The sequence below is a fragment of the Stomoxys calcitrans genome, chromosome 5 (genome assembly GCF_963082655.1).
Source record: "Stomoxys calcitrans chromosome 5, idStoCalc2.1, whole genome shotgun sequence".
NCBI lineage: Eukaryota > Metazoa > Arthropoda > Insecta > Diptera > Muscidae > Stomoxys > Stomoxys calcitrans.
In genome coordinates, this window is record NC_081556.1 from 124,036,505 (window position 1) to 124,061,066 (window position 24,562).

General features: G+C 37.3%; 1 protein-coding gene across 1 annotated transcript; it reads right to left on the bottom strand.

Annotated features, from left to right (window-relative positions):
* Nucleotides 1-1,673: 1,673 nt before the first annotated feature.
* LOC106091777 (cytochrome b5) lies at nt 1,674-24,362 on the bottom strand. The gene is made up of 3 exons (XM_013258439.2): nt 24,284-24,362; nt 23,927-24,154; nt 1,674-2,690 (listed from the first exon to the last, which is right to left on the bottom strand). The coding sequence occupies exons 2-3, from the start codon at nt 24,044-24,046 to the stop codon at nt 2,406-2,408; spliced, it is 405 nt and encodes a 134-aa protein (XP_013113893.2). The 5' UTR covers nt 24,047-24,154; nt 24,284-24,362; the 3' UTR covers nt 1,674-2,405.
* Between the last annotated feature and the right edge of the window lie 200 nt (nt 24,363-24,562).

Here is a 24,562-nt window from a genome sequence, read left to right on the forward strand (position 1 = left end):
AAATGCTGGCAATACTTGTGAGGTATTTTCATTAGATAAACGTCGATTGACCCGAGAGTGAAAAGGCTAGAAGGAGAGCCATTTGATCTTCGTGCCGCTGGACAGCCATCACAAATTACCGTGTAATTCGATGGCAGCCGGTTGTACCTACCGCATTGGCCCGATGGAGTCTTTCATGGACCCAATGGAGTCTTTCATTTGCCCAATGGAGTCTTTCAGTGTACAACACATTGCTACAACAACAACCGTGCATCATCCGTAGCGCCAAGTCGCGCAAAGTGCTGGTTCCAGACATAATCCCTACACTGATGCTGAAGAATCTGTGTCTGCCTGGAGTCGATTACCTTACAACTACCCTCAACCTATCTGAACACCATTATAATACCCGATGCTTGGAGTCTGATCCCGCCAATGCAACCTGAAAAGGACACGAGCAAGGGAGAGTCGTATATACCGATCTCCCTTCTCTCATCAGCAGCCAAGACGCATGGGGGACTACTCTTCCCGCTCCTCTTGTTGGATAATTTTCATTCGAGCATCCGAGCATCAGCATGCATTTCGAAGTCTACATAGGACTACAACTGCTTAACATGCCCTCACCGTATACAAAAGTACACTTGTTGTGCTGACAAAGATACCTTGGACTAACCATCTAATGCTTTTGAATATTGTGGGTAGATAAATTGCTACGACCACTAATGTGAGGCTAAGGGAGCTTTCTATTTAGTCATGTGGCGGCTACGGACACTTTGTTATCATTGAAGATATCTAGCAGACTAATTTGCGCTAATTTCTTCCAATCACACTATGCGTCATTTGTTTAACTGCCCAGCTAGACCCTCTCAATCCCATGGCAGCATCGTCCCTCCTTAACAAATTCAAAGGAACAGTATTGGTTTCATCGTAGCTCTCCGATGAGGATGATTCCATCAAAACACTTAAGAAATCGGCAATTGCTCTTTCCTTGGTGTCTGGAAGGATACAATGTTTTAATTTTTCAAGATTTTCCAAATAATTCCGCAGATTTTGCACTGACCTTCTAACGTAGAACAAATGACTTGAGGTAAAATTACAACTTCACTTGTCGAGTTTTCTGTACCTGAACACTAGAGCTGATGCCATGAATCTTCATTAAAAGTACATAAAAATGAAACAAATTTAATAATTACCAATGAACAATATTTATATTCTTTTTTACCTGTCTTTTTGATCCATTTTGCCGTTAGCTTTTGTATTTTCATGTAAAGGCTGCTTTCATAAAACAGGTGATCTTTACAAAACATCTGTTCAAAGTTGTAAATTTCTGCTGGCAAAAGGTCCCAGTAGAAATTTGTAAGTTCTCTATTTTCTAACTGTCAAAGTTTGCTCTCTTTCGCACTCTCTTCTGCTGGCAAATAAAGTACGCGAACGACTTCCATTAAAAATTTGTGCAAATTTACACAAAATTTTGAGTTCCCGAACACAGCTATTGTATCGCATTAAAACCGTATTAAAGGCACTCGTCAGCGGATTTTTAAAAGGATTGAGCCATTAAAGCTGGTTTTAGTGATCGGGCAATTCCAGTCAATCCCGTGGCAGCAGCTTGTATGTACAGGATTGATCCGATGGAGTCCTTCATCGGCAAGGGCTGCCGCCTAACTTAAATAAACTACTTAAACTAAATAACACGCAACTTGGTATTTCATAATTTATTTAAATATATTTTTTATTTATTTAATCTTTTTTACATTAATTAGAATTATAAAAAAATGAATGTTGAATAAGGATATAAAAACAAATTCCCCATTTCCTTATAACAAATTGTTATAGTTATCAAATTTATGTTTTGTTTTTTCTTTGCTTTCAAAGAAGAAGTTACTTCCTAATTCTGTGAAGAAAAATCACAAGAGAAATATCTAAAACAAAAAAGAATATAAAATATTTAAAATATAACCGAAATATTGTTTGTGTGTGTGTGTGTGTATATGTATGTGTGGGTGATTGTGTGTAAAGGGTAAACAATTTAACTATTATTAAAAGCATTACATTTCATCATTAGGCAGATTATCTTTTGTTTTCTATAAATTTTTTTAATTCTATTCTTAAAGACTTTATAAGGAGCACTCTTTGTTCTTGTACAACACAAATTGAAAACAAATAATTAATTTAATAAAACAATACAATAAGGAAATAAAAAAAAGAAAAACAGACATGTTTAAGAAGGGAGGAGGACAAGTACCTAAATGCATTTGGAAATCATCCAGCAATTGAGTTGAAAGAAGAAGGAATGAAAGGTATACATGCGTTCTCGTGTATATGTGTGAGTGTTTTGTTTGTTTAGAAGATAATTTCACAACTAATTATACAAAATTAAAGTGCGTATTTTCTTTGTGGCTGGTGGTGATGTTCTTTCTCTCTAACTACAATTATTGGGATTTAGTGCCAAAGAAGAATTTGTAGATCAGAGTGGCTATAAGACCCAACACAAAAGGCATCAGCCATGACTTCATTGATGACTCTTCGGTCTTTTGTTCAGTGTTCCATGTGGGTTCAGATTTCTCAGGAACATTTGTACGTTCTTCGGCAACCAATTCGCCGATTTTGTAATGTTGCATCATCTCACGGGCATCCGAACTGTGACCAACATCTTCGAAATGTTCTGTAGCATCTTTGCCAGCTTGTTCAATAAGGACTTCTTCGCCACCGGGATGCTGAAAAAAAGTCGAGGGGAAAAAATCAAATAAAATAGCCGATAACAATTAATATTAAGAATAACAACTTATAGTCCGATTCGGGCCATAAATGAATGCTGAACATTGTAGAAGACATTGTGTAATATTTCAGTTCATTCGGATAATAATTGCGCTTTCTTGGGCCTCAAGAAGCAAAATCGGGAGATAGGTTTATATGGGAGCTGTATCAAGCTATAGATCGATTCAGACCATATTAGACACGTATGTTGAAGGTCATGAGAGAAGCCGTTGAACAAAATTTCTGCCAAATCGGATGAGAATTGCGCCCTCTAGAGGCTCAAGAAGTCAAGATCCCAGATCGGTTTATATGGCAGCTATATCAGGTTATGTACCGATTTGAGCCATACTTAACACAGTTATTGGAAGTCATAACAAAACACCTCATGCAAAATTTCATGAGGAATAAGAAGTATTGTGCAAATTTTCAAGCGGCTGTATTTACTCCTTCAAAAGTTAGCGTGCTTTCGACAGACAGACGGACGGACATGGCTAGTTCGATCAAGAATATATATACTTTATGGGGTCTTAGGCGCATATTTCGAGGTGTTATAAACAGAATGACGAAATTAGAATACCCCCATCCTATGATGGAGGTGCAGGTAAAATGAGAGAAAGAGAAACACAAACAAAGAGAACAGAGAACTTGCAAAAATGTGGGTTGGTTTGAATGTAAACACATAACTGACATCTTTATACCGTCAAACTGCTCGGCTGTTCGCGTGAGACCACCATTATTAATCCACCTTGACCACCTTGAAAAATGAGTTTATTCCCTGATATAATAGCTCCCATATATACCACCGATTTAAACTATCACCCGATTTGACGTCTTAAGCCCCCGCAAGTTGCAATTGTTATCGGCTGAAATTTTGCAAAATATTGGATTTTTATTACTAACAATGACAAAATGAAAATGCGCCAATTCTATGGTAGTGTCGGGGCGCCCTAATTGGGGCATAATTGCACGGGATAACAATGAGCACCACCACGGGCTGGAACCTTGCGCTCCGATATGTGTGGTGTTCATCGTTATCACAGGTAGCTTAGATTAGAATGCTTCATACGGAGTAGCTACAACTGCAATCGCGGACAATCAGCGGTATCGAGTGGAGAGTTTCAGTGAGAGAACGGATGGCACCAGCTCTTGCTTAAATACTGAGTGCCTATGATGGTCGATATGACAAGGCGAAATATTGGCCCCTTGAAATAACCAATGACCATAAAGTTTCCGCTGCGATCGAACGAGCTTGCTCACCTATGCGAGCTTGACGAGGACCGCTACCTCTACATGCAAATGTGGCTACAACAATAAATGCTAGCAGCGTTGACTTAGCTTTAGCTGCATATTTGTGTATGCCTGTGAACTGCCTTAAAATTAAAATTATTCTACATTTTATTCGGAAATATTCTAAAACTATTCTAAAATTAACTATAGCTACAAAATAATGAAAAATTATTTTAGCTAACAGACGCAATGCAATACCGCCATGACCAGCACAACTCAATATTCATTTTAAAACAATATTCATTGAATGTAAATATTTTTGTAAAAATACGCCATAAGGTTAAAGACATTAGACTTTCAAATGTAACAAACGGTTAGGATTTAAATTCCATCACAACGGCATAAAAAGACCAAATAAAAAAACCTTCATCTGAACAACGTCTATGCGGCGGCATCCTAAATTCTAAAAATAAGAGAACACTACAGACGGTCTATATGGTACGCATAACTATAAAATGGGTGCCATAGAGGAGATCTAAATACTAATCTAAAAATTCCAAGCACGCTGGAATTTCCAAGACGCTTAATATGCATCGTGGCGCCAGGCTATATGTGAGGCGACAGATTATGTAACTGGGAAGTTATTCCTTTTAGAGCTGGACGTCCTCTTCCCGGACAGGGAACTTTGATTTGGGGTACCCTGTCTATCCTGGGGTATCGGATCGGGAGTTTTCTTGGACTTCCTTACGATAAGGGAATCATATATGGACAGTCTTCAGGACGGATGTAGGTTCTGCAGACGTTGTCGATGCAGCAGAGACTACCTGATCGGACTATGACGATTTACGTGGACTGTCAGGCGGCCCGATGCCAGAGTCTTTAGGCATCAGGCCAGTTCAAGAGGTCAAGAATGGTTAGGAAGTGTAAGGAGTTTCTTCGGGCCATGGGGAAAGACGTCAGACTATGCAGGGTCCCGCGCAATCAGGGGTTGGCGGGAAACGAGTCGGTCCTTGTGTTAGGCAGGAATGGATCGCTGATGATCTCCGAAGGTGCTAATGAATAAGTGAACCCTTCCCTGTGCGGACGTTTTCTATGCTGACCGCTCTAATGAGGCAACAGGTTGCAAGCAGGCCAAGGCTTCTTGACGGAGTGTTTTGCAAGACATGTCGTCGCTTATCCTGGGTCCGAGAAAGTATGACTTCAGACTGCTAACTGCTACATTAGATGTCTAACGTCGAGTTGAGCACAGGGCGTGTCTAACCTCTAGTGACGGGGGGTAGTTGAAGACATGTTGTGTCATTGCCCAACCATAGGATTAATAGTTGATCTGGCAAAGATCGCGCCTATGAGAGTTCCACTCTGGTCCCCCTAAATTCCTTTGAATAGGGAACCACAGCCCAAAGACGTTTGGTTGTATTTTCATGATCTTGAGTGCAAGGTGGTTTTGTAAGCCACCGTAGCACCGTACCGAGTCCTGGCGAGACCATCAGATAAAATTTTCAGCGGTGGTTATCCTCTAAAAACTTCTCCCAAAACTGGCACTGCGGCACGCCGTTCTGTTGGGCTATAAAAACCTTAAAACTTGAATCGGACATCACTCACTCATGTGTGATAAGTTTGACCCTGTTCCTTAATGAAATGTTCATGGGTAAATTTGTGGAGTGGAAAGTTTAGTATTACAAAAAGAGATCTTTAGAGGAAGCGTTCCTTGGTCGTGCGGTCCCTGGTTACAATCGGGACATACATCTTGCACATCGGCATCAATCCTCGCTCTGCAGGAGTTGAGGCGGCTGTATCTGCCGGAACGTAATTGGGCCTGAACTACTCTGGTTTGCCGGGGGAGGTCAATTTCTCTTGTAGCGCTGAACCTCCCGCTCTAGAACATGTAGATCTACCTTAAGGCTTCTGGGCGGTGGATATCTCTCCTGATGTTGACTTTAATGGTCTCTGCTATTGCTTAGACAGCATTTAGTTATGTCTCCGCGCTGGTAGGGATCTTTGTGTCCTGATGGAGGTGGTCCACATTAGAACTGAGGAGATAGCCCGTCGCAGTTCGGAGGGCGGCATTCTAACAGATCTGAATATTATTCCACTGCGTGTCACAAAGCTGACGAGTCCACACTGGCGCTGCATAACTTACTACAGATCGGTCAATTGCTTTGTACGTGGTCAACAAGGTTTCTTTGTCTGCACCCCAAGTGCTGCCAGCAAGTGACTTGAGGACCTTGTTTCTACTTTTGACTTTATCGCAAATTGCTCTGGCATGCCGGAAGAATGTGTAAGAGCTGTCAAATGTGACGACGATACGTTAAAGGAAACGTTAAACAGTTCCGAGTAAATGCATTGAGTCTTTCCGCAACCCATAGCAAAGGGTGATTTTTTAGCTTTTATCCTTTTGGCAACACGGGTTTAAACATATCCACACGTTTCGTGTTTTGTTTCACTTTCAAACATCTTCAGTTTTTTTATTATCAAAATGCGTGCTCTGTTAAGTAAGTTCATCGTTCGCTTCTTCCATTTTACGACGAAGCTCATTTTTGGCTCAATGGGTACGTAAATAAGCAGAATTGTCAATTTTGGAGGGAAGATCAGAAGACCAGAAAAAGTCACAGTTTAGTGTGGTTTATGGGCTGGAGGCATCTTAGGATCGTATTTCTTCAAAGATGATGCGAATCAGAACGTAACTATGAATAGGGAGCGCTACCGTGAAATGATATCCAACGCCTTTAGACTATTTTTTGTGGGGCTTTATTAAAGTTCATGTCTATACAGACAAGCCTGCTTCAATTGACGAATTGGAAGACAACATTGCAGCATTTATTCGTGAGATACCGGCCGAAATGTTGGAAAGAGTATGCCAAAATTTGACATTTGAGGCGCAGTCACGGTCAACATTTGCATGAAATAATCTTCGAACATTAAAATATATGAACCGTAGTATCTATTCAAATAACGATTTCATGAATTTTTCTGAATTTTATGTGTTTGTTTTTTGAAAACTTTCCTATAGCTCTAAAAAATCACCCTTTATCTAATAAAGTTAACCTTCCACGTATAAAGTTAACCTTCAGAGTAGTTGCCTGTTGTCAGGTTGCCCTCTTAGCTATCATGTGATTTGTTAAAAATGATCTTTGTCCCTTGACGGAGGGACAAAGATCTTTTATATATATATCCTTTTATACAGCAGTTTTCCAAATCACCATATCGTGGATAGGCAACCCTCGCTTAGAGACGTCAGGATGTGTTTCGTGACTACGAATAATGAATGAACACACAATGCACTTTTACCACAATATTAAGCGTAGGTAATGGCCTTTTTGGTACGATCCCCGGTCAGTCTCCATGTCTTTGATGAGTCGTTCCGGTACATAGAACCGATCAATGTGAAACGTAAAAACTCGAAAATCCTACCGATCGCACCATATTACTGCAATATGCGTTGAAACAAATTTTAGGTACACACAAAGAAACCTTGTTAACCAACTATATAGAGATTGGCCAACCGGTAGTAACCTTCGCAGCTCCAACATGTATCACAGGAGTGGACAAGACGCGGTGGGAAAAATCAGCCTTAAGGAGCATCACAGGCTGTCTCCAGATGCCAAACATTGATCATCTACATTTAAGGAGAGCAAGATCCTTAACGGTGAAAATTCATCCTTATTTGGTTTACAATAACTATAATACAATAACTATAACTATATAGTGCAAATCACAATTAATCGTTTCTTACTATCCGTTATTGCATGTTATCGATAACTTACCAGTACAGCTTTGCACTGATATTTTATGCAGAACATTGGATTTGCACTGGAAAAGTCTAAAATAAAACACAGCAAATAATAGCGGTCGCGTGTCGTCTTTTTGACGAACGATGACTGTCCAGGGTTAAAGCACGATACTATTGGGTTGCCCAAAAAGTAATTGCGGATTTTTCATATAGTCGGCGTTGACAAATTTTTTCACAGCTTGTGACTCTGCAATTGCATTCTTTCTTCTGTCAGTTATCAGCTGTGACTTTTAGCTTGCTTTAGAAAAAAAGTGTAAAAAAAAGTATATTTGATTAAAGTTCATTCTAAGCTTTATTAAAAATGCATTTACTTTCTTTTAAAAAAATCCGCAATTACTTTTTGGGCAACCCAATATCTTAACAATTTCTTCTAGACTGTCATCGGACTAGTATGTGGCTACACCAACAGCAGTCATTGGTAAAAATTGAGCCGAAGATGATAATGTACCTGCGTTGGATGTACTTAGCTTCAACCCTGAACTTTCCCTGTGACGCCTTTGAACATTTATATTGCATGAATATCCTCCTATTTCGCCAATTCTGCCGACCTAACGCTTTCGAGATGTTGTTGTAGCAGTGCGTTGTACACTGAGACGATAGCCCTTGCAAATGAATTACTGCATAGATAGCACCAGTTCTTTTTTAGGTTTGACTTTAGGTTCTGAAATGGTACTGCGCTGGTGGTTTTGGAATTAATATTGTCAAAGAATTTATAGTATTAAAATGGTGATATATCGCTACCTGATAAATCAACGCTTCTAGTTTTGTTTACATGATTCGACCTTCTGCTCAAACATATATTTAGTCTATGAATGTAAACGACTCTTTGTATTCGTTAATATTCACCTAATTATCAAAATTTCAGTAATACTAAATTAAGCCATTAATTAATAAACTTAAATATCACTTACAGAGGTCATTGGCTTCGGTTGCTGGGACTACTCTACCACTACCATAAACTACAAACATCTACAGTGAGCGATGACATTGACAATTTTGTCGGAAGAGAGACTTTAACTAAATACGTACATATGTATGTATGGGTAACAACCATTAGAAAAATGCACGTAGAATTGTATTAAGTGGAAAAGTCGTTATCGTAAAATAGCAAAGGTTCAAATTTTGCTTTCCTATTTCTTCTAGATCGTCTTAACTCAGAATCGATATTCGTTTCGATAATCGTGTAAGTTATTTTCTATGTTATGTGACCTTGAATAGGCGAGACATTCGTATGTATGTATGATTATGAGTTTATGACCAATAATGCAGTTAAATCTATATTAATCGAATAACTGAACCAAAAGGAACCAATGCTAAAAACAAAACATAAAGCATATTAAGAGGCTAGAGTCAAAAGCTGATTATGAATTATATAACCACGAACGAAAGATAGCAGCGAACGAATTTTTGATAATCAATTTAAAAACAAATGCAAATACTAATTTTTTTTTATGAATACATGTGATTAGCGTTCCACAATTTAAAATAAATTTAGTAAAAAAAAAAGTCAAAACGTGTGTCCATACTTATACACCTATAGGTGTTCTAGAAGATTTTAATAGCTGTTTGTTTTGTTGTTATATGCTTGCTATCGGTTAGGTAGGTAGGTGCATTTAAGTCTTTTACCCCAATGACTGATGTGCAGTGTGTTCGCACGCAACTCAAAATTCCAATACCATTTGTAATAATAAAAAAATATTCAAATCGCTAGCAATAAAAGATCAATAATAACAGAAAGCAGCTTTAAGCAGTTTGACAAAAGCCAGAAAATAGACAAAAGCGAATGAAAGAAAATCTAGAAAAAGACAAAAACAAATCGCAATACCATATAACGACTGTTGACCCAAAGACCCATTTCGCGTCATATACATACATATTTCCTACTCTAGCTTTATGATGGGTATTTTTTAAAGACACACCAGAAACATCAAGAAAACCAAACCAAATCATTTTGCAATTCAAATACGAGTATAGGGCTTTTGTTTTACATTATTGTTGCTTTATTCAATCCGAATATAGAGAAGCAAAGAAAACAATATGAAAAAAAAACTATTTTTATGTATCGTGCATTGTTAATGGACAATATTTCCGGTAAGACAATGTGGTAAACTATTCGGATATTGAGGAATAGTTTCCCTTTTGTAATTTTAGGAATTCTTAACGAATAGGTTCCTAAATAACCTACTTACTTCAAAATGGAACCAAAATGGAATATAAACAAATATGGAATAGAAGTCAAATGGGAGCCGGCTATATAAAACGCCACAAAACTAAATGTAAATTGGGCGATAAATATATACAGAGCAGCTGACACGAAGTATTACTAATCTATGCGATCTCTGGCTTTCATTTTCCAAATGCAAAGAAAATCTCTGAGCATTGAGCACGTCTCGAAAGAGAAACCAACAAAAAAATGTAAAATTTAAGGATTTTCGCCCTAACAGGCAAAAAACTTGAAAGTAACATTTTTTTGTTTGAAAATATTTGTTATTAATTCAAATGACAAAAATATGTGGATGGTATCTTAATTTCAGAATCCATTCACTTTTACTCAATATGAGTTTTTGCCATGACTTTCTGAGTCGAACATTACTTTTTAACAATTCTTGGTTGACATGTGCTTTCTGTAACGGTGCCGAGCAGTGATGCCAACAATTTACCAACAAAAAGCGTAAAAAATTGTATAAATGGTAAAACAAGAGTTAAATTTTGTGTAAAAATTAATAAAAAAAAAGCATTACTTTATTTTTTGGAATAGCTGTATAATTTTTAGGAATTTTTTGAAGCTTAGCACTAGAATTATTCTTGGAATAAGAAAAATAAACCAAAAACAAGTTAAGGAGTTGACAAGAAATAATGGGGAGTCGCCATGGAATGTTTTTATTTTATTTTTCAGAACGACGAGGTTGACCTAGAAGGCACCATGGGGCCAAGTCGTAGATTTCAAAAAAAATATGGGGGCCGACACAAGATATTAAGCCCACAATTTAAGAACAAGAGAAACGGGACCTTTTTGGTGATATAAACCGACTCCATTGATTTAATTTTAAGAACATAATTATACGAACTTTTTCATCCTAATAATGAAGCAATAAAAAATTCCAATTTTTTTGGTTGGGTCTTAGCCATCCCCTGGAAAAATATCTAGGAAAAACGTCTGCGTGCTCATAGCTTCCAAAATGTTTTCTCGAATAAGTTTTTGTTGTTATTAAATCAGTGTATTGTAGACTGAGGAGGCAACTGGCTACCATGGGATTGTTCTCGAATAAGTCATATATACTTGCCGATTGGAGAGCGGCCATCGGCAGTCACAACTGTCCCATATCATCACATGAGATGGAAAATGACTTCTGGCGTACGTTTGGTGGCTCAAATTCTCGTACGCGCGCTTGGTTGAGCAAAAACGATCATTTTTGACGTCTAGGAATTGCTCAATTGTGAAATTTTTCTCATCATAAAACATGATATTATGAAATTGCAGCAAGTGCTGCAATTGCTTTGCTCTTTCGAGTCTAACTGTTTTCGCTTTAATATAAGATCATTTAGGAACTAGTAAGCTCGCTTGCAACCACGCCTCATTTATATATCTTAAGCAATTCGATTGTCACTAAGGTGAAGATTTTGTTAAATGCGAGCCTTCTCGCCGAATCATTTTAGGTGTTGTTGAAGATTTTTTTTTTGAACCACCACCATGGCTTTTGGCAACACCACCAGTATCATTTAAACGATTTATATTGCATTACACAAACATTTTGTTCACTTTGAAGTGTTTGAGTTCGCCAACAGTAGCAGTTTATTTAAAACTAAAGTGGTTGGTGTGTGTTGCTACCTTTGGCTTTCCTTTTCCATTTGCATCTTCGATCATTCATAAAATTTAATGTTCTCGCCCTAACAAGCAGGAAAACTTGAAAAATTAAAGTTTTTTTAATGGAGAATATAGGCGTCGTATGAAACACGAGCTATATAACGACGATAGTATAGTTGAATGAAGAAGCTTCTGCAAAGAAGTCTTTTGAAAGCAAACTCGGTGGTCGTCCCAAACCGGGACCACCAAAAGTGCCAGTGTACAATACACTGCTACAACAACAGAAACCAAAATCCAGATGGAAACATCAAGTGGTAGGAGACACCTCGAAACTTGGTGTCAGAGATTATAAAATGAGCGCAGAAGGTCGAGGCGCTTGGAACGTATTCTACAAATGTTCTGTCGTAGCCAATTAAAGTAAAGTAGGTTATTCGTTATGGAATAACTATTTAAAACAAAAGTTATTCCGTAACAAATATATCTCAGATGATTGCAAATGCATTTGGTGGTGGCCACAACAACAACATAAACGCGGATTTTCAACAGTCGTAGTGGAACATTAAAATTTGACATATGTACATTAGGGTGGTTAAAATTTTGCGGCGTCACCCTAAAATGTTTCATTTTGTTACATTTTAAGATTCCCAACATTTGAGCATAATTGGAAGATGTTAACACGTGCTGCTGGAGCCTCAAAGTTTTGAAAATCTCAATTTTTTGGTTATTTGACGACTTAAGGGACTTCAGCGACCCATAACTCTGAAACGGCAGATTGAAATTTGGCATGGAATATTGTATTACCCATCCGAAAGCCTCCGCCAATTTTTATTAAAATCTGTTTACGCGATTTTAAGTGAAAATCGGACGAATTATATATATGGAAGCTATATCTAAATCTGAACCGATTTTTCCCAAAATTCATTCTTTGGGCTAAGAAAGTGATTCATGCAAATTTTCATGATGATTGGATAATAATTACGATCTGTACCTAAATTCCAAAAAACGACAGACTGACTATCAGCAAAAAGGTTACCTTGCACGTTTTTAGGGACATTGGTGTCATTATCTCGAACTCAGTCCTATTCGTTATTGAATATAAAATGTTTAAAAGAGAATGGCCTTTAATTTGATGTATGACAAGGGCAAATAGCTTTAACCGTTTCAGAGATATGGGCCGCTGAATTCCCCAAATAGCCAACAAAATCGAGATCTTCATAATTTTGAGGGGCCTCAAAGCAGCACGTGTTAACATCTTCTAATTGTGCTTACATTTTGGGAATCTTACAATCTAACAAAATAATATATTTTAGGAGTTGGCGCCAAAAAAAATTTACATCGTTTTTTCCCTTTGAGATAAAACAACCCTCATGTACATTTTGAAGGGTCATCAAGTGCATTCTTAGGCAAAGTGAAACCAAAAACAGACTTTTATGTATTATGTACTTTTGTTTCATTGTATTTCATGGACTAATTTTTATTTGATAATTATTTTCTCTTTGACCTATCATTGTAATTTAGTATAGTTGTGGACGCAAATATTTGCGTGCCGACAACTTATTGGAAAATTCGTTGTCACCACCAAATGTAAAACACACACTGGCGTGTCAAAACATAAGCTGTTATTTTCATAGCAGCTAACTAGCGGAGTTTGAGATAAAACCCCCCTGATGTACATATGTAAGGGTCAAAAACAAACTTGTATGTATTATGTACTTTTGTTTCATTATATTTCATGGAATAATTTTCATTTGATAATTGTTTTCTCTTTGACCTATCATTATAATTTAGTATAGTTATGAACGCAAATATTTGCGTGCCGATAATTTATTGGAAAACTCGTTGTCACCACCAAATGTAAAACACATTGGCGTGTCAAAACATAGACCGTTATTTTCTAACTGGTAACGGAGTTACAGATGGATCAGCGTATGGAAGCATTTAATTGTTTTCCCTGTAATTTGTCTTGATAGACAAAAAAAAAACAATTCATTAAGGTCATTTAGGTAGAAAAATATTACAACATAAATTAGATTAGGGTTTGATGTGTGTAAAGGAAAGATGACCAAAGTGTAGATAAAAACGAAATGGCATAATTTGTATAGACGGCAATAAAAAACTGATCCTATGAAAAATCTTTAATTTTAGATAATACAAATTTCCATAGATATGCAAATCTATCACCATGTAGTGATTTCGGGATTGGACAACCCTTTTGTTGCAATCTGCCAACTGACAGCTCTATCGTAAATCTTGACATTTTTGAGGTTATACATACTCAGAACTTTTTGACATACGAGCGCTATTTGTGTTGTTTACAGTAATTTAAAAGATTCATCTCGCCCAAAAAATGGAATGAAATCGTGAACATTTTCTTGCGATTTTTTTACAACTTTCGACGTGGATTAACTCAAAAACAGTGCATCGATGAATTTAATTCAATTTTTGGCGTTTAAGCTTCATCAAAGACCAGTGTTTATCGATTGTATGGTGAATTCAACCGAGGTCTTTGTTCACTCCAAAATGAATTTCGTGAAGGTCGTCCAAAAACAGTTGTTGTTCCAAAAACCATTGATGCTGTGCGCCTACTGATATTGCAAGATAGTCATGTGACCTATCGTGAGATTGAGACAAACTTAGGCATTAGTGGGACCAGCTTACATTCAATATTGTATGACCATTTGACCGTCAAAAAAATTTGTTTGCCCACACAATTTGTTAATCGCTCAAAAAAAAGGCTCGTGTCGATTGGTGGAAAGATATGCTCCAAAAATACGAAACAACTGCATTTCTGAGCGCTCAAAACATGGATTTAATGAGTCATCCGCCGTATAGTCCTGAAATGGCATCGAATGACTTCTTTTTATTCCCGTACGTTAAAAATAAAATGAGAGGTCAACGTTTTTCTACACCTGAAGGAGAGGTTGATGCGTTCAGAATGCATGTTGATACCTCAATTAGAGTGTCAAAAGTGATTCGACAATTGCTTCAAACGCATGCAAAATTGTATAGATCTTAATGGGGAATATTTTGAAAAACAATAAAGCGATTTTCTATGGTTAATATTTGATTTTGTGTTCTCTAAACTCGAAATGCACTGAATTTTTAATATGCAATTTACCCAAATTGCACCGACAACTGCCGTGAGGTTAAGGGAGCTTTCTCATTGGTCATGTGGCGGCTACGGACACTTTGTTATCCTCGATACAATATCCAATGTTCCAGGCAGTGTGGATTACACCTTACCTGAGCCGCTTTTTGATAAAAATTACTGAACAACTATTCCTCATAGAACCGATTGGAACTACGCTATCCCTGGTAACGGAAGTTACATAGACTTCTATACAGATGGTTCCAAACTAAACGACCAGGTGGGCTTTGGGGTGTACACTAAAGATCTAGAACTGGTCATATCGAAAACATTACCCGACCACTGCAGTATGTATCAAGCGGAGATCCTTGCAATTAAGCAAGTGATGGAATGGCTAAGATATAATGTCATAACGACGATTGGCATAAATATCTTCTCAGACAGCCAGGAAATCCCTGGAGAACGTTTTTCTGAACACAAAAATCGCCCTCGACTGTCGCAAATCTCTCAACGAGATGGCTGAACAGTTCAAAATTCACCTGTTCTGGTTGCCGGGCCGCAGAGATATCCCAGGGAATTGTAGGATGTAGAAGACTGTATAAGGCATCTTTCTTCTTCTGTTTCTGTGGTATCACAATGGACGAAAACCTCTAAGTGAGTCTGATGGCAGATTGCCACTTAAATCTAAACTAACTCAATCCCGAAACATAAAACGCAACGCTTGTAAATTGCAATAACAGCGTGCAATAACTCGTGATTAAAAGACCAAAAAACATATGTTTACCTAAAATAGCTAATTCTCTGGCTAATAGATTTATTAGCCAGAGAATTAGCTGTATTCTCTGGCTAATAAATCTTATGAACTCTGGGTTCAATTATCAATATCATTGTATTTATGAGTCAATTGCTTTTGAACGCATTAAGACAACTTAATAGGTAATTCAACAATTACAAATTTCTAACATTATTATTTAATATCGGTTTCAATTATCTATAACTTTTTAGTGATGTATGAATGAACCTCACTCATACGAGGTCTGATCAAAAACTAATCGTTATTTTAATATTTTTCAAAAAGTATTTAGTCGTCAATAACTATCTTGTCCCCTTTAAAGTAATATTTCTCAGAAATTTTTCCCACTTTACCGTTTTTTCAAATCCTCGAAACACCTCTGAAACTTTTGGGTTACACAAAACTTAATACAGTTTCTATGATCAATTTTTTCGAATAGTAAAAAATGAAGCTTGGTGTATAGTATCGGCTATAAGACATGGGGAAAAAACAAAGTTTTTTGCTGTTTTTTTGTCTTATTTTATTTCCAATATTCAGTCGACGTCGTCAAACCATTTTCGGTGATTTTAAAATATGGAGTTGCGTTTAACGTGATGCTGTTGTATTCACCGTCTGCTGACAACTGCTGCCAACGGTGAATACAACAGCATCACGTTAAACGCAACTCCATATTTTAAAATCACCGAAAATGGTTTGACGACGTCGACTGAATATTGGAAATAAAATAAGACAAAAAAACAGCAAAAAACTTTGTTTTTTCCTCGTGACGTATAGCCGATACTATACACCAAGCTTCATATATATAAAAAAAAGGTCAACTATATCCACTCAAAACAAATAGTAAAAAATCTAAGAGCACGCCAAAACACTATTCTTTTTATCTGACAAAAACAAACTGACAATCCAAAATGGCTGATATTAGGTCTGTTCGCGTAAAAATTTGCAGAAGAGTAATAATAGCCTTTACTGTCTTGTGTTATTTATTTGAATTAAACAGGTGGTTTCCATAAAACAGCTGTTCGATAATGCATATGGGAAAAATGAACAAGCTCTCAATTACAACGAGTAGAAATAAGCAAGCTCTCAATTACCAAACAACTCTCAAAATTTAGGTTGCTCTCACGCACTCTCCCGCTATCTTCTGCTGTCAAATAAAGTACGCGAACGACTTCCAGTCACAATTTGCGCAAATTTACACAAATTTTTGAGAAAACGAAAACATTTAAAAACAACATATACAACATGACATGTGTACCAACATAACAGAAAAAAATTGGAAAATCGAACTAAAGAAATTGAAAAATAACGGTTATTTTTCGATCAGACCTCGTACATTGTGAAAACACTGTTTTTCTATAGCACTTGTTCACGTCTACTGATTAATTTTATTGAAAATGCAAATTCGCCCATGAACATTTAATTCAGGAACAGGGGCAAACTTCTCACATATCAATGAGTGCTGTCCGATTCAAGTTTAAGCTCAATGATAAGGGACCTGCTTTTTATAGTAGAGTCCGAACGGCATGCCGCAGAGAGACACCTCTTTGGGGAGAAGTTTTTACATGACAAAGTGCCTCACAAATGTCGCCAGCATAAGGAGGGGATAATCACCGCTGAAAAATTTTCTAATGTTCCTGCCAGGTTTCGAAACTAGACGCTCAGCGTCATAGGCGGACATGCTAATCTCTGCGCTACGGTGGCCTCCGTATTTTATTATAACCAAATATATGTTGTTGTTGTTGTTGCAACCCTGTGTTTTGTTCTATCTTTCGTCTGCTTGGTTCTGTTGAATATCCAGATCCACGAACTATGCCACTAAGGAGGAATGGGTTCAGGGGGATTTTGGTCTAAGTCGAGTGGGTCTGGCTGGACAGTTGGTATCTTATCCCAGGTCACAATCGGGACATATCCTGCACATTGGCATCAATTCTTGCTCGGTAGGAGTTGAGGCGGCTGCATTTGCCGATTGATAATTGAGCCAGAACTACTATGGTTTGCTGGGGTATGTGAATTTCTTCAGGTGCAATGGGTGGCGGTCGTTCAAGGACATAATTTATCCGGTAGCTATTCACCGCATCTGCTACCGTGTCTGCATGAATGTTGTCCAGACACCCTGGTATGGCGCTTGATCAAGAGGTTATCTCTTGTAACGCTAAACCAACCCCTCACAAGATAATGATTTGGATGATCCCTGCGATAACAGCCCAGAAAGTATTGCTTGGGCAGCATGTATTGTAGTTATGTCTTCGCACGGGTAGGATCTTTGTCTACTGTTGAAAGTGGTCCACGTGAGAACTGAGGAGACAGTCCGTTGCAGATCGAAGAGCGACATTCTGACAAATTTGAATATTATTCCACTGCGCGTCATATAGCTGATTAGACTACACTGGCGCTGCGTAACTTATCACAGACCGGTCAATTGCTTTGTACGTGGTCAACAAGGTTTCTTTGTCAGCATCCCAACTAATGCCGGCAAGTGACTTGAGGACCTTGTTTCTATTTTTACCCTATTCGCAAATTGCTGTGGCATGTGGGAAGAATGTGTAAGAGCTGTCAAATTTGCCACCAATTATTTTAGGATATTTGATGGTCGGAATCATTTCTCCATCGACCATCACAGACCAGCTCAGTATTCACCTCACGCGTATTCTTCGATGTGATAGAAGCGTCCCCAGTTTCAGAATGACACACTAAGGTCTTCAAGCTAAAAATTCGATTGATTACCCTATAATTAAACGCTTGTCAACAAAATTTATGCATTCCATAAACAAAAAACATGTTAATATGGGTTTGTAATTTGAGCCTCATTTAAGTTGATGGGGATTACCCATGCAATTATTTTATGCAAATTAAATATGTTAATAAACAAATTTTTGTGTAATGTGTCCGCATATAGATTTACTTGGCCTAAATAAGCACGCGACACAATTGCTATCAAACATATCGTATTTCAAAAAATTAAAATATATAGAATGGTCAGGTAGCATTATGCATTTTTACGCTCATCGAAAACTAATTTTGTGTTTGGGGCTGAATAATCCAAATTTCAACAAGATTTTTAAAATAAAACCAGTAAGGAAAGGCAAAAGTCGGGCGGAGCCGACTTTATAATACCCTACACCACCGAGTCTGCGTACTACTTTAAATGCAGATTTTAACTTTGCATACCTATTGATATGCTGAAGTCATAAGAAAATCCTTTCTAAATTTCGAGAGAATCGTTTAAAAATTGAGCACTTTATTGCAATATCTCTCAAAATTGGGCAAAATCATATATGGGAGCTACATCTAAATCTGAGCCGATCTCAAGCAAATTTCTCAGATGTTGTGGTAGTCGTTGAGCAAGGCATTGTACAAAGTTTTGGGAAGATAAATGCGCTTGAAATGGCTGCTCTAGGAGAGAAAATCGGGCTATATATATTGGGTTGCCCAAAAAGTAATTACGGATTTTTCATATAGTCGGCGTTGACAAATTTTTTCACAGCTTCTGACCCCGTAATTGCATTCTTTCTTCTGTCAGTTATCAGCTGTTACTTTTAGCTTGCTTTAGAAAAAAAGTGTAAAAAAAGTATATTTGATTAAAGTTAATTCTAAGTTTTAATAAAAATGCATTTACTTCCTTTTAAAAAATCCGCAAATACTTTTTGGGCAACCCAATATATATGAGAGCTATATCTGAATCTGTACCGATTCCTATGAAATTCACCAGCAATGTCGAGAGTCATAAGAAAATCCGTCCCGCCAAATTTCAAGAGAATGGGTTAACAAGTGACCGTTTTATTGCATTATTACTGCAAATTGGACGAACATATGTATATATGGGAGCTATATCTAAATCTAAACCGATTTCAAGCAAACTTCTCATATATTGTGGTAGTCGTCGAGGAACGTCGAGGAAGGTGTTTTACAAAGTTTTGGGAAGATTGATCAATAAATGCGCTTGCAATGGTTCTAGGAGTGAAAATCGGGCTATATATATATTTATGAGAGCTATATCTAAATCTGAACCGATTTCTATGAAATTCACCAGTAATGTCGACAGTTATAAAATATCCATTCTGCCGAATTTCGAAAGAATCGGATAACAAATGACCATTTTATTGCATTATTTCTACAAATCGGACGAACATATATATAGGAGCTATATCCAAATCTGATCCGATTTTTTCCAATTTCAATAGGCTTAGTCTCTAGGCCAATGAAAATTGCGCCCTGTAGTTTGTACACAAATTAATATGGACAGACGGACAGACAGACAGACAGACAGACATGGCTAAATCGAATCAGAAAGTGATTCTGAGTCGATCGGTATATTTATCCATGGGTCTATCTCTAAGTTATAATACCCTGTACCACAGTAGTGGTGTAGGGTGTAAAAAGTTTGTCTATACAATCGGATATTGTCCTACGAGACGTAGGGCTCTCTGTTTCTATTACAAATCGAAGAACTAAATCCTTATTATTAAAATAAGGCAGAAAATGGACCGCAGTGCGACGCCTCTTTAGAGAAAAGCTTTTACATGACAAAGTGCCTCACAAATGTTTCCAGCATTAGGAGGGGAAAACAACCGCTGAAAATGTTTTGTGATAGTCTCGTTAGGATTCGAACACAGGCTTTCAGCGACATAGGCGGGCATGCCAAACTCTGCGTTACGGTGACCCATTTTGTATGTGAAGCACCATCTTGATTATCAACTTCCACATCAACCAATGCTCTTGAATGTCTAGTTATACATAAAACGATCCTATGATTTTAATTCTTAAGTCCCTCCCGAAGGCCCAGTTTTTATTCGAGTGGTCTAGACACGTAATAAAGTCACAAAATACAAACAGATTCTACTTTGGCCTTTGACCAGCTCCAGAAACCTCAGTTTAAATAGCTTAAGCTAAGATTTTGAGCGTACCATACAATACCGCCCACTTCAAACCTATACTACGATTAGCCTTTTGTATATTCTAAAAGCCTCCATTTTTGATTAATTTGAAAGAAATGTTGTAAACCCTAATAAACTCCCACTCCGCTGTTTGATGAAGAACAATTGTTCTTGTTATGTGCTATTCACTTCAAGTTATTCGCTTTTTGGACTTTTTTTACGCGTCTTTTCTTCAGTGTATATAAAGATTGTTATATAACTCGATGTGCTAATTTATAATTCCATCAATGCCATAAATATGCGAATAAATTGCTAAACGAAATATATGCAAAGAAAAAGACACAAAATAAAAACAAAAAATAAAATAGAAATAAATAAAATGCAAAATGCACACATGTGGGATTTTTTTTTTTTGTAGAAAAAAATTCAAATCAGACCAAGACGAAGTAAACCTCAATTTATTTGCAAAGTAATCGAACTAAGAAAAAAGCAGTTTATTTTTTCAGTCTGTGGTATTGTTGATTGAGGCATTGTAGTTTTTACGCTCGATTATCAAACACGATAGCTGTTTTGAGTAAAATGTGCCCGTAAAACGTGCCTGCTACGATATACAACTATGTACTATGACATCTGCCATAGGTAAAAGGTCCACCTTATCAATTTTGTCGCTTATTCTGCTGCACGAGAATTGAAAGTTATCTGCTTCAAAATCCTAGCCAGATTTTTGACTATAAGAACAGCGAAATTGCGTTGGAGGAGTGAGATTGTCGATTGCGTATTGATTTAAAATATCACATTCAACAGCTTCTATAGGTCGGTCCTTCGTAAATGCTACAGTAGTAAAAATAAGGTCTTCAAGTCACTTGCCGGCACCACCCGGGGTAATGAAAAAGAAATCTTTCTTCCACATAGAGAAGGATTGGCCGGTCAGTTGTGTATAATAAAATCCCGTCCTGCCAGAATGGTGTTTTATGAACTCCGACAGACTATCACCTCAGTTCTCTTGAGTATCACCTCCACAAGACAGAAGTATCTAGAGCCTATTATACCAGCAGTCATTCAAATCATTTTCTTGTGGAAGAGCACGTAAAATATCCCTGTTGTCCAGCCAGTAGCCAGTTGGCACTATCAGTAGTAGAAGTTTTATCCCAATTGTGAGCTGGAAACACGCGTCCACTATTTAACTGCCCATCCAGATCTCTCTGAACGCACCCCAATCTTAATCGTACAGTTCCTAGATCTTGATATTCAACAGGACCAAGCAGACTAAAGATAGAACACAATATCTCGGCACGGAATGACTATGAGCACCACACAGGTTGAAACTCTCGGTTGCGATTTGTGTAGTGTTCATCGTCATTATGAGAAGCTCAGCTGAGAGCTAACGAGCGCGTCCACAGATTGCGTATAGTGGGATGCTCCATATATGGAGTAGCTTCAACTGCAGCTGCGGACAATCAGCGGTATCAAGTGAAGAGTATCAGTGAGAGGCCGGCCGGCATAGGCTGTTGCTTAAATACTGAGTGCCTATGATACTAGATATGACAAGGAGAGTTATTGGCGCCTTTAAATAGCCAATGCCCACATTGTCCCCGCTACAATCGGTCCTATAGAACGGAACGACCTTGCTGACTTACAGGAGCTTGACGAGGATCGCTACCTCCGCTTGATCGTCACCTTTTGCTACAACAACAACAATTTCAAAATATATCCCAAAATTGGTCTGACTATAACTGATATGACCTAACCTGATATAGCTTTCATATAAACCCACCTCCCGATTATACATCATGAGACCCTGGAATGAGCTATTGTTATCCGATTTGGCTTAAATGATTTCTGTGACCTCCGACATCTAAACCAATTTTGTAGTTTCTTCGAATCCTGGGAAGTCCATCAGAAATTTTCAGTGGTGGTTTTCCCATCCTAATGCTGGCAACATTTGTGAGATACTATGTCATGTAAAAATTCTCTCCAAAGAGGCTATAAAAAGGAGGCCCCTTATCATTGAGCTTAAACTTGAATCGGACTGCACTCATTGATATGTGAGAAATTTGCCCCTGTCATTTAGTGGAATGTTCATGGGCAAAATTAGCAATTTGCATCAATGCACAGACCGAATAAAACCAAGGTTAGTAAAGTCAGTTGGAAGTCACGAGAGAAATCATTGTATAAAATGTTAGCCTAATCAAATGATAAGGTGCCCTCTATAGGCGCAATGTATCTTAAAGAATGCATTCAGCGTCGGATTGCTTAATTGAACTTTGTCCAAAAAAATTTAGCTTTTGCGATAGTATCCATTGGAAAAATTTCAATCGATATTCAGTCAAAAAATTTAATATTGGTAGTGCCATCGATATTTTGCCTGCTCTACTTCAAAGACCCGTGACCACATATCAATCGATTGCAGAGGTTTTAGTGAGGGATAATAACATCCTGAAGAATGTTTCGGAGTTAACATGGAAATCTTAGCTCGGCGAATTGCTACAACAAAGCATTAAATACGCCTTGTTTATTTTTAGGCAGAACGGGATCATTCTAGAAGCAACTGCATTGAAATCAAAACCAGAATAGCAAAACTAAAAAAATAAAATAGAGGTCGTTTTTTTATTCAACCAAAATACCTTCAATCTTGTTTTGAAATGGTTAAAAATAACACTGTGACAGAGCTACTAAATAATCAAATTAAGGGGAAATTATCTACAAATTGAAGTGCAGCAAAAAATCAACATCACAACACTGGAAATGAGCCAGCGTTGCTTATGCCCATACTAAATAAAATTAACGAAATATTCAGTCTTTCAATATCACGGACAACGACCTTAGTTCAAAGTTCACAAACACACAACTCGAGATAATCAACACGGAAATCTACGCGTGTTGGTGCTATTAGGTTTTGGGGTATTGGAAAGATTAAATCCAAATATTTTCAGAGACTTTCACTATTCAAACAAAAGCAAACTGCATTTTTAAAAGAAATGAAGAAATTCAAAAACAGGCAGGCAGGGTCACCATCCATACCACCTCACACCTGCCTAGGAGCGAAGTGATAACAAAAGCAGAAACACTGATGAAATAAAGCTAAAAAATGAGACAAATAGAAAAGTTTGAGTAGGGGCAGCAAGAACTTCAAAATATTTGTGATTACTGTTGCAATTGTGTTTTTCATATGGCTAGCCATGTTGTTATCATGATAAAAGTAAGAAGTTCTTATTATCATCGTTTGTTAATTATTGCTTCATCATGGTGATGATTTGATCGAACCCCTGCGTGTACAGAGACATACAAAAGCAAAAATATACTCCAAAGTACACATATGCATGAAAAAATTAAAACGTAATTCAATGTCACCACCTCCACTGCTTCTGGCCAAGTTGATGTTTCGATGTTTTCTTGCTTTTTTTTAACCTGCATGCATCTTCAATAATTTTTTTCGGCACACGTCAACACGGAATATCAAAAAGCAACAACAACGCTGTTTCACTGGATTATTAGATTTGGCTATTCACTTCACATTGCATTTGTTTGTAATACGAACTATTAAATTCTTCTGGAAATCTATTAACCATTTAATGATAATAGGTGTGTTCTAGAAGAGATTTGTTGTCTGTCCACTCACCTCGTTGAGAAAAGCGGTCACGTCATACACGTTGTTGTGGATTATAAACCAATTCTTTTCCTTGGTATTGTTTTTGGCAACTTCGGCGCGAGTGAATTGTTTAACGTTTTGCGATGACATGGTATTATTTGTTTAATTTTTTTATAATTTATTTTTATTGATAATTAATTAGTTGTATCTAAATAACGTTTATCGTTTGAGTTTCACGAATATGGTAATAAAATTTGCCTAGAAAAGAAATGAAGAAAATAACATAGAATAAATAAAAGCAATAATTATTGTGGATTAGATCTGGAGATCGATGGGTGGGTTTGAAAATGGTAGGGGAGGGTTATTTTGGGAAAGAATCTCTCTTACCTTGTTATTAGTCCAAAATCTGAAAATGAAATGAATAGTCCAACTTGCTGATACCCCAGTTGACAGTTTCGTGGCTTACGTTTATGTGTGAATACGTTACGTTGCGTTATTCGTTTGAGTGTGTGTTACGAAAGTGTCAATGAAAAATGAATCAAGGTGGAATGGAGGAATAGCGAACATAAAATCGAATAATCGATTTTAATGTCCGAAAAATCGATTTGCTTTTTTAGACGTCATCCACAGACAATAAATGAATAGTAGATAAACCATCCACTCTTT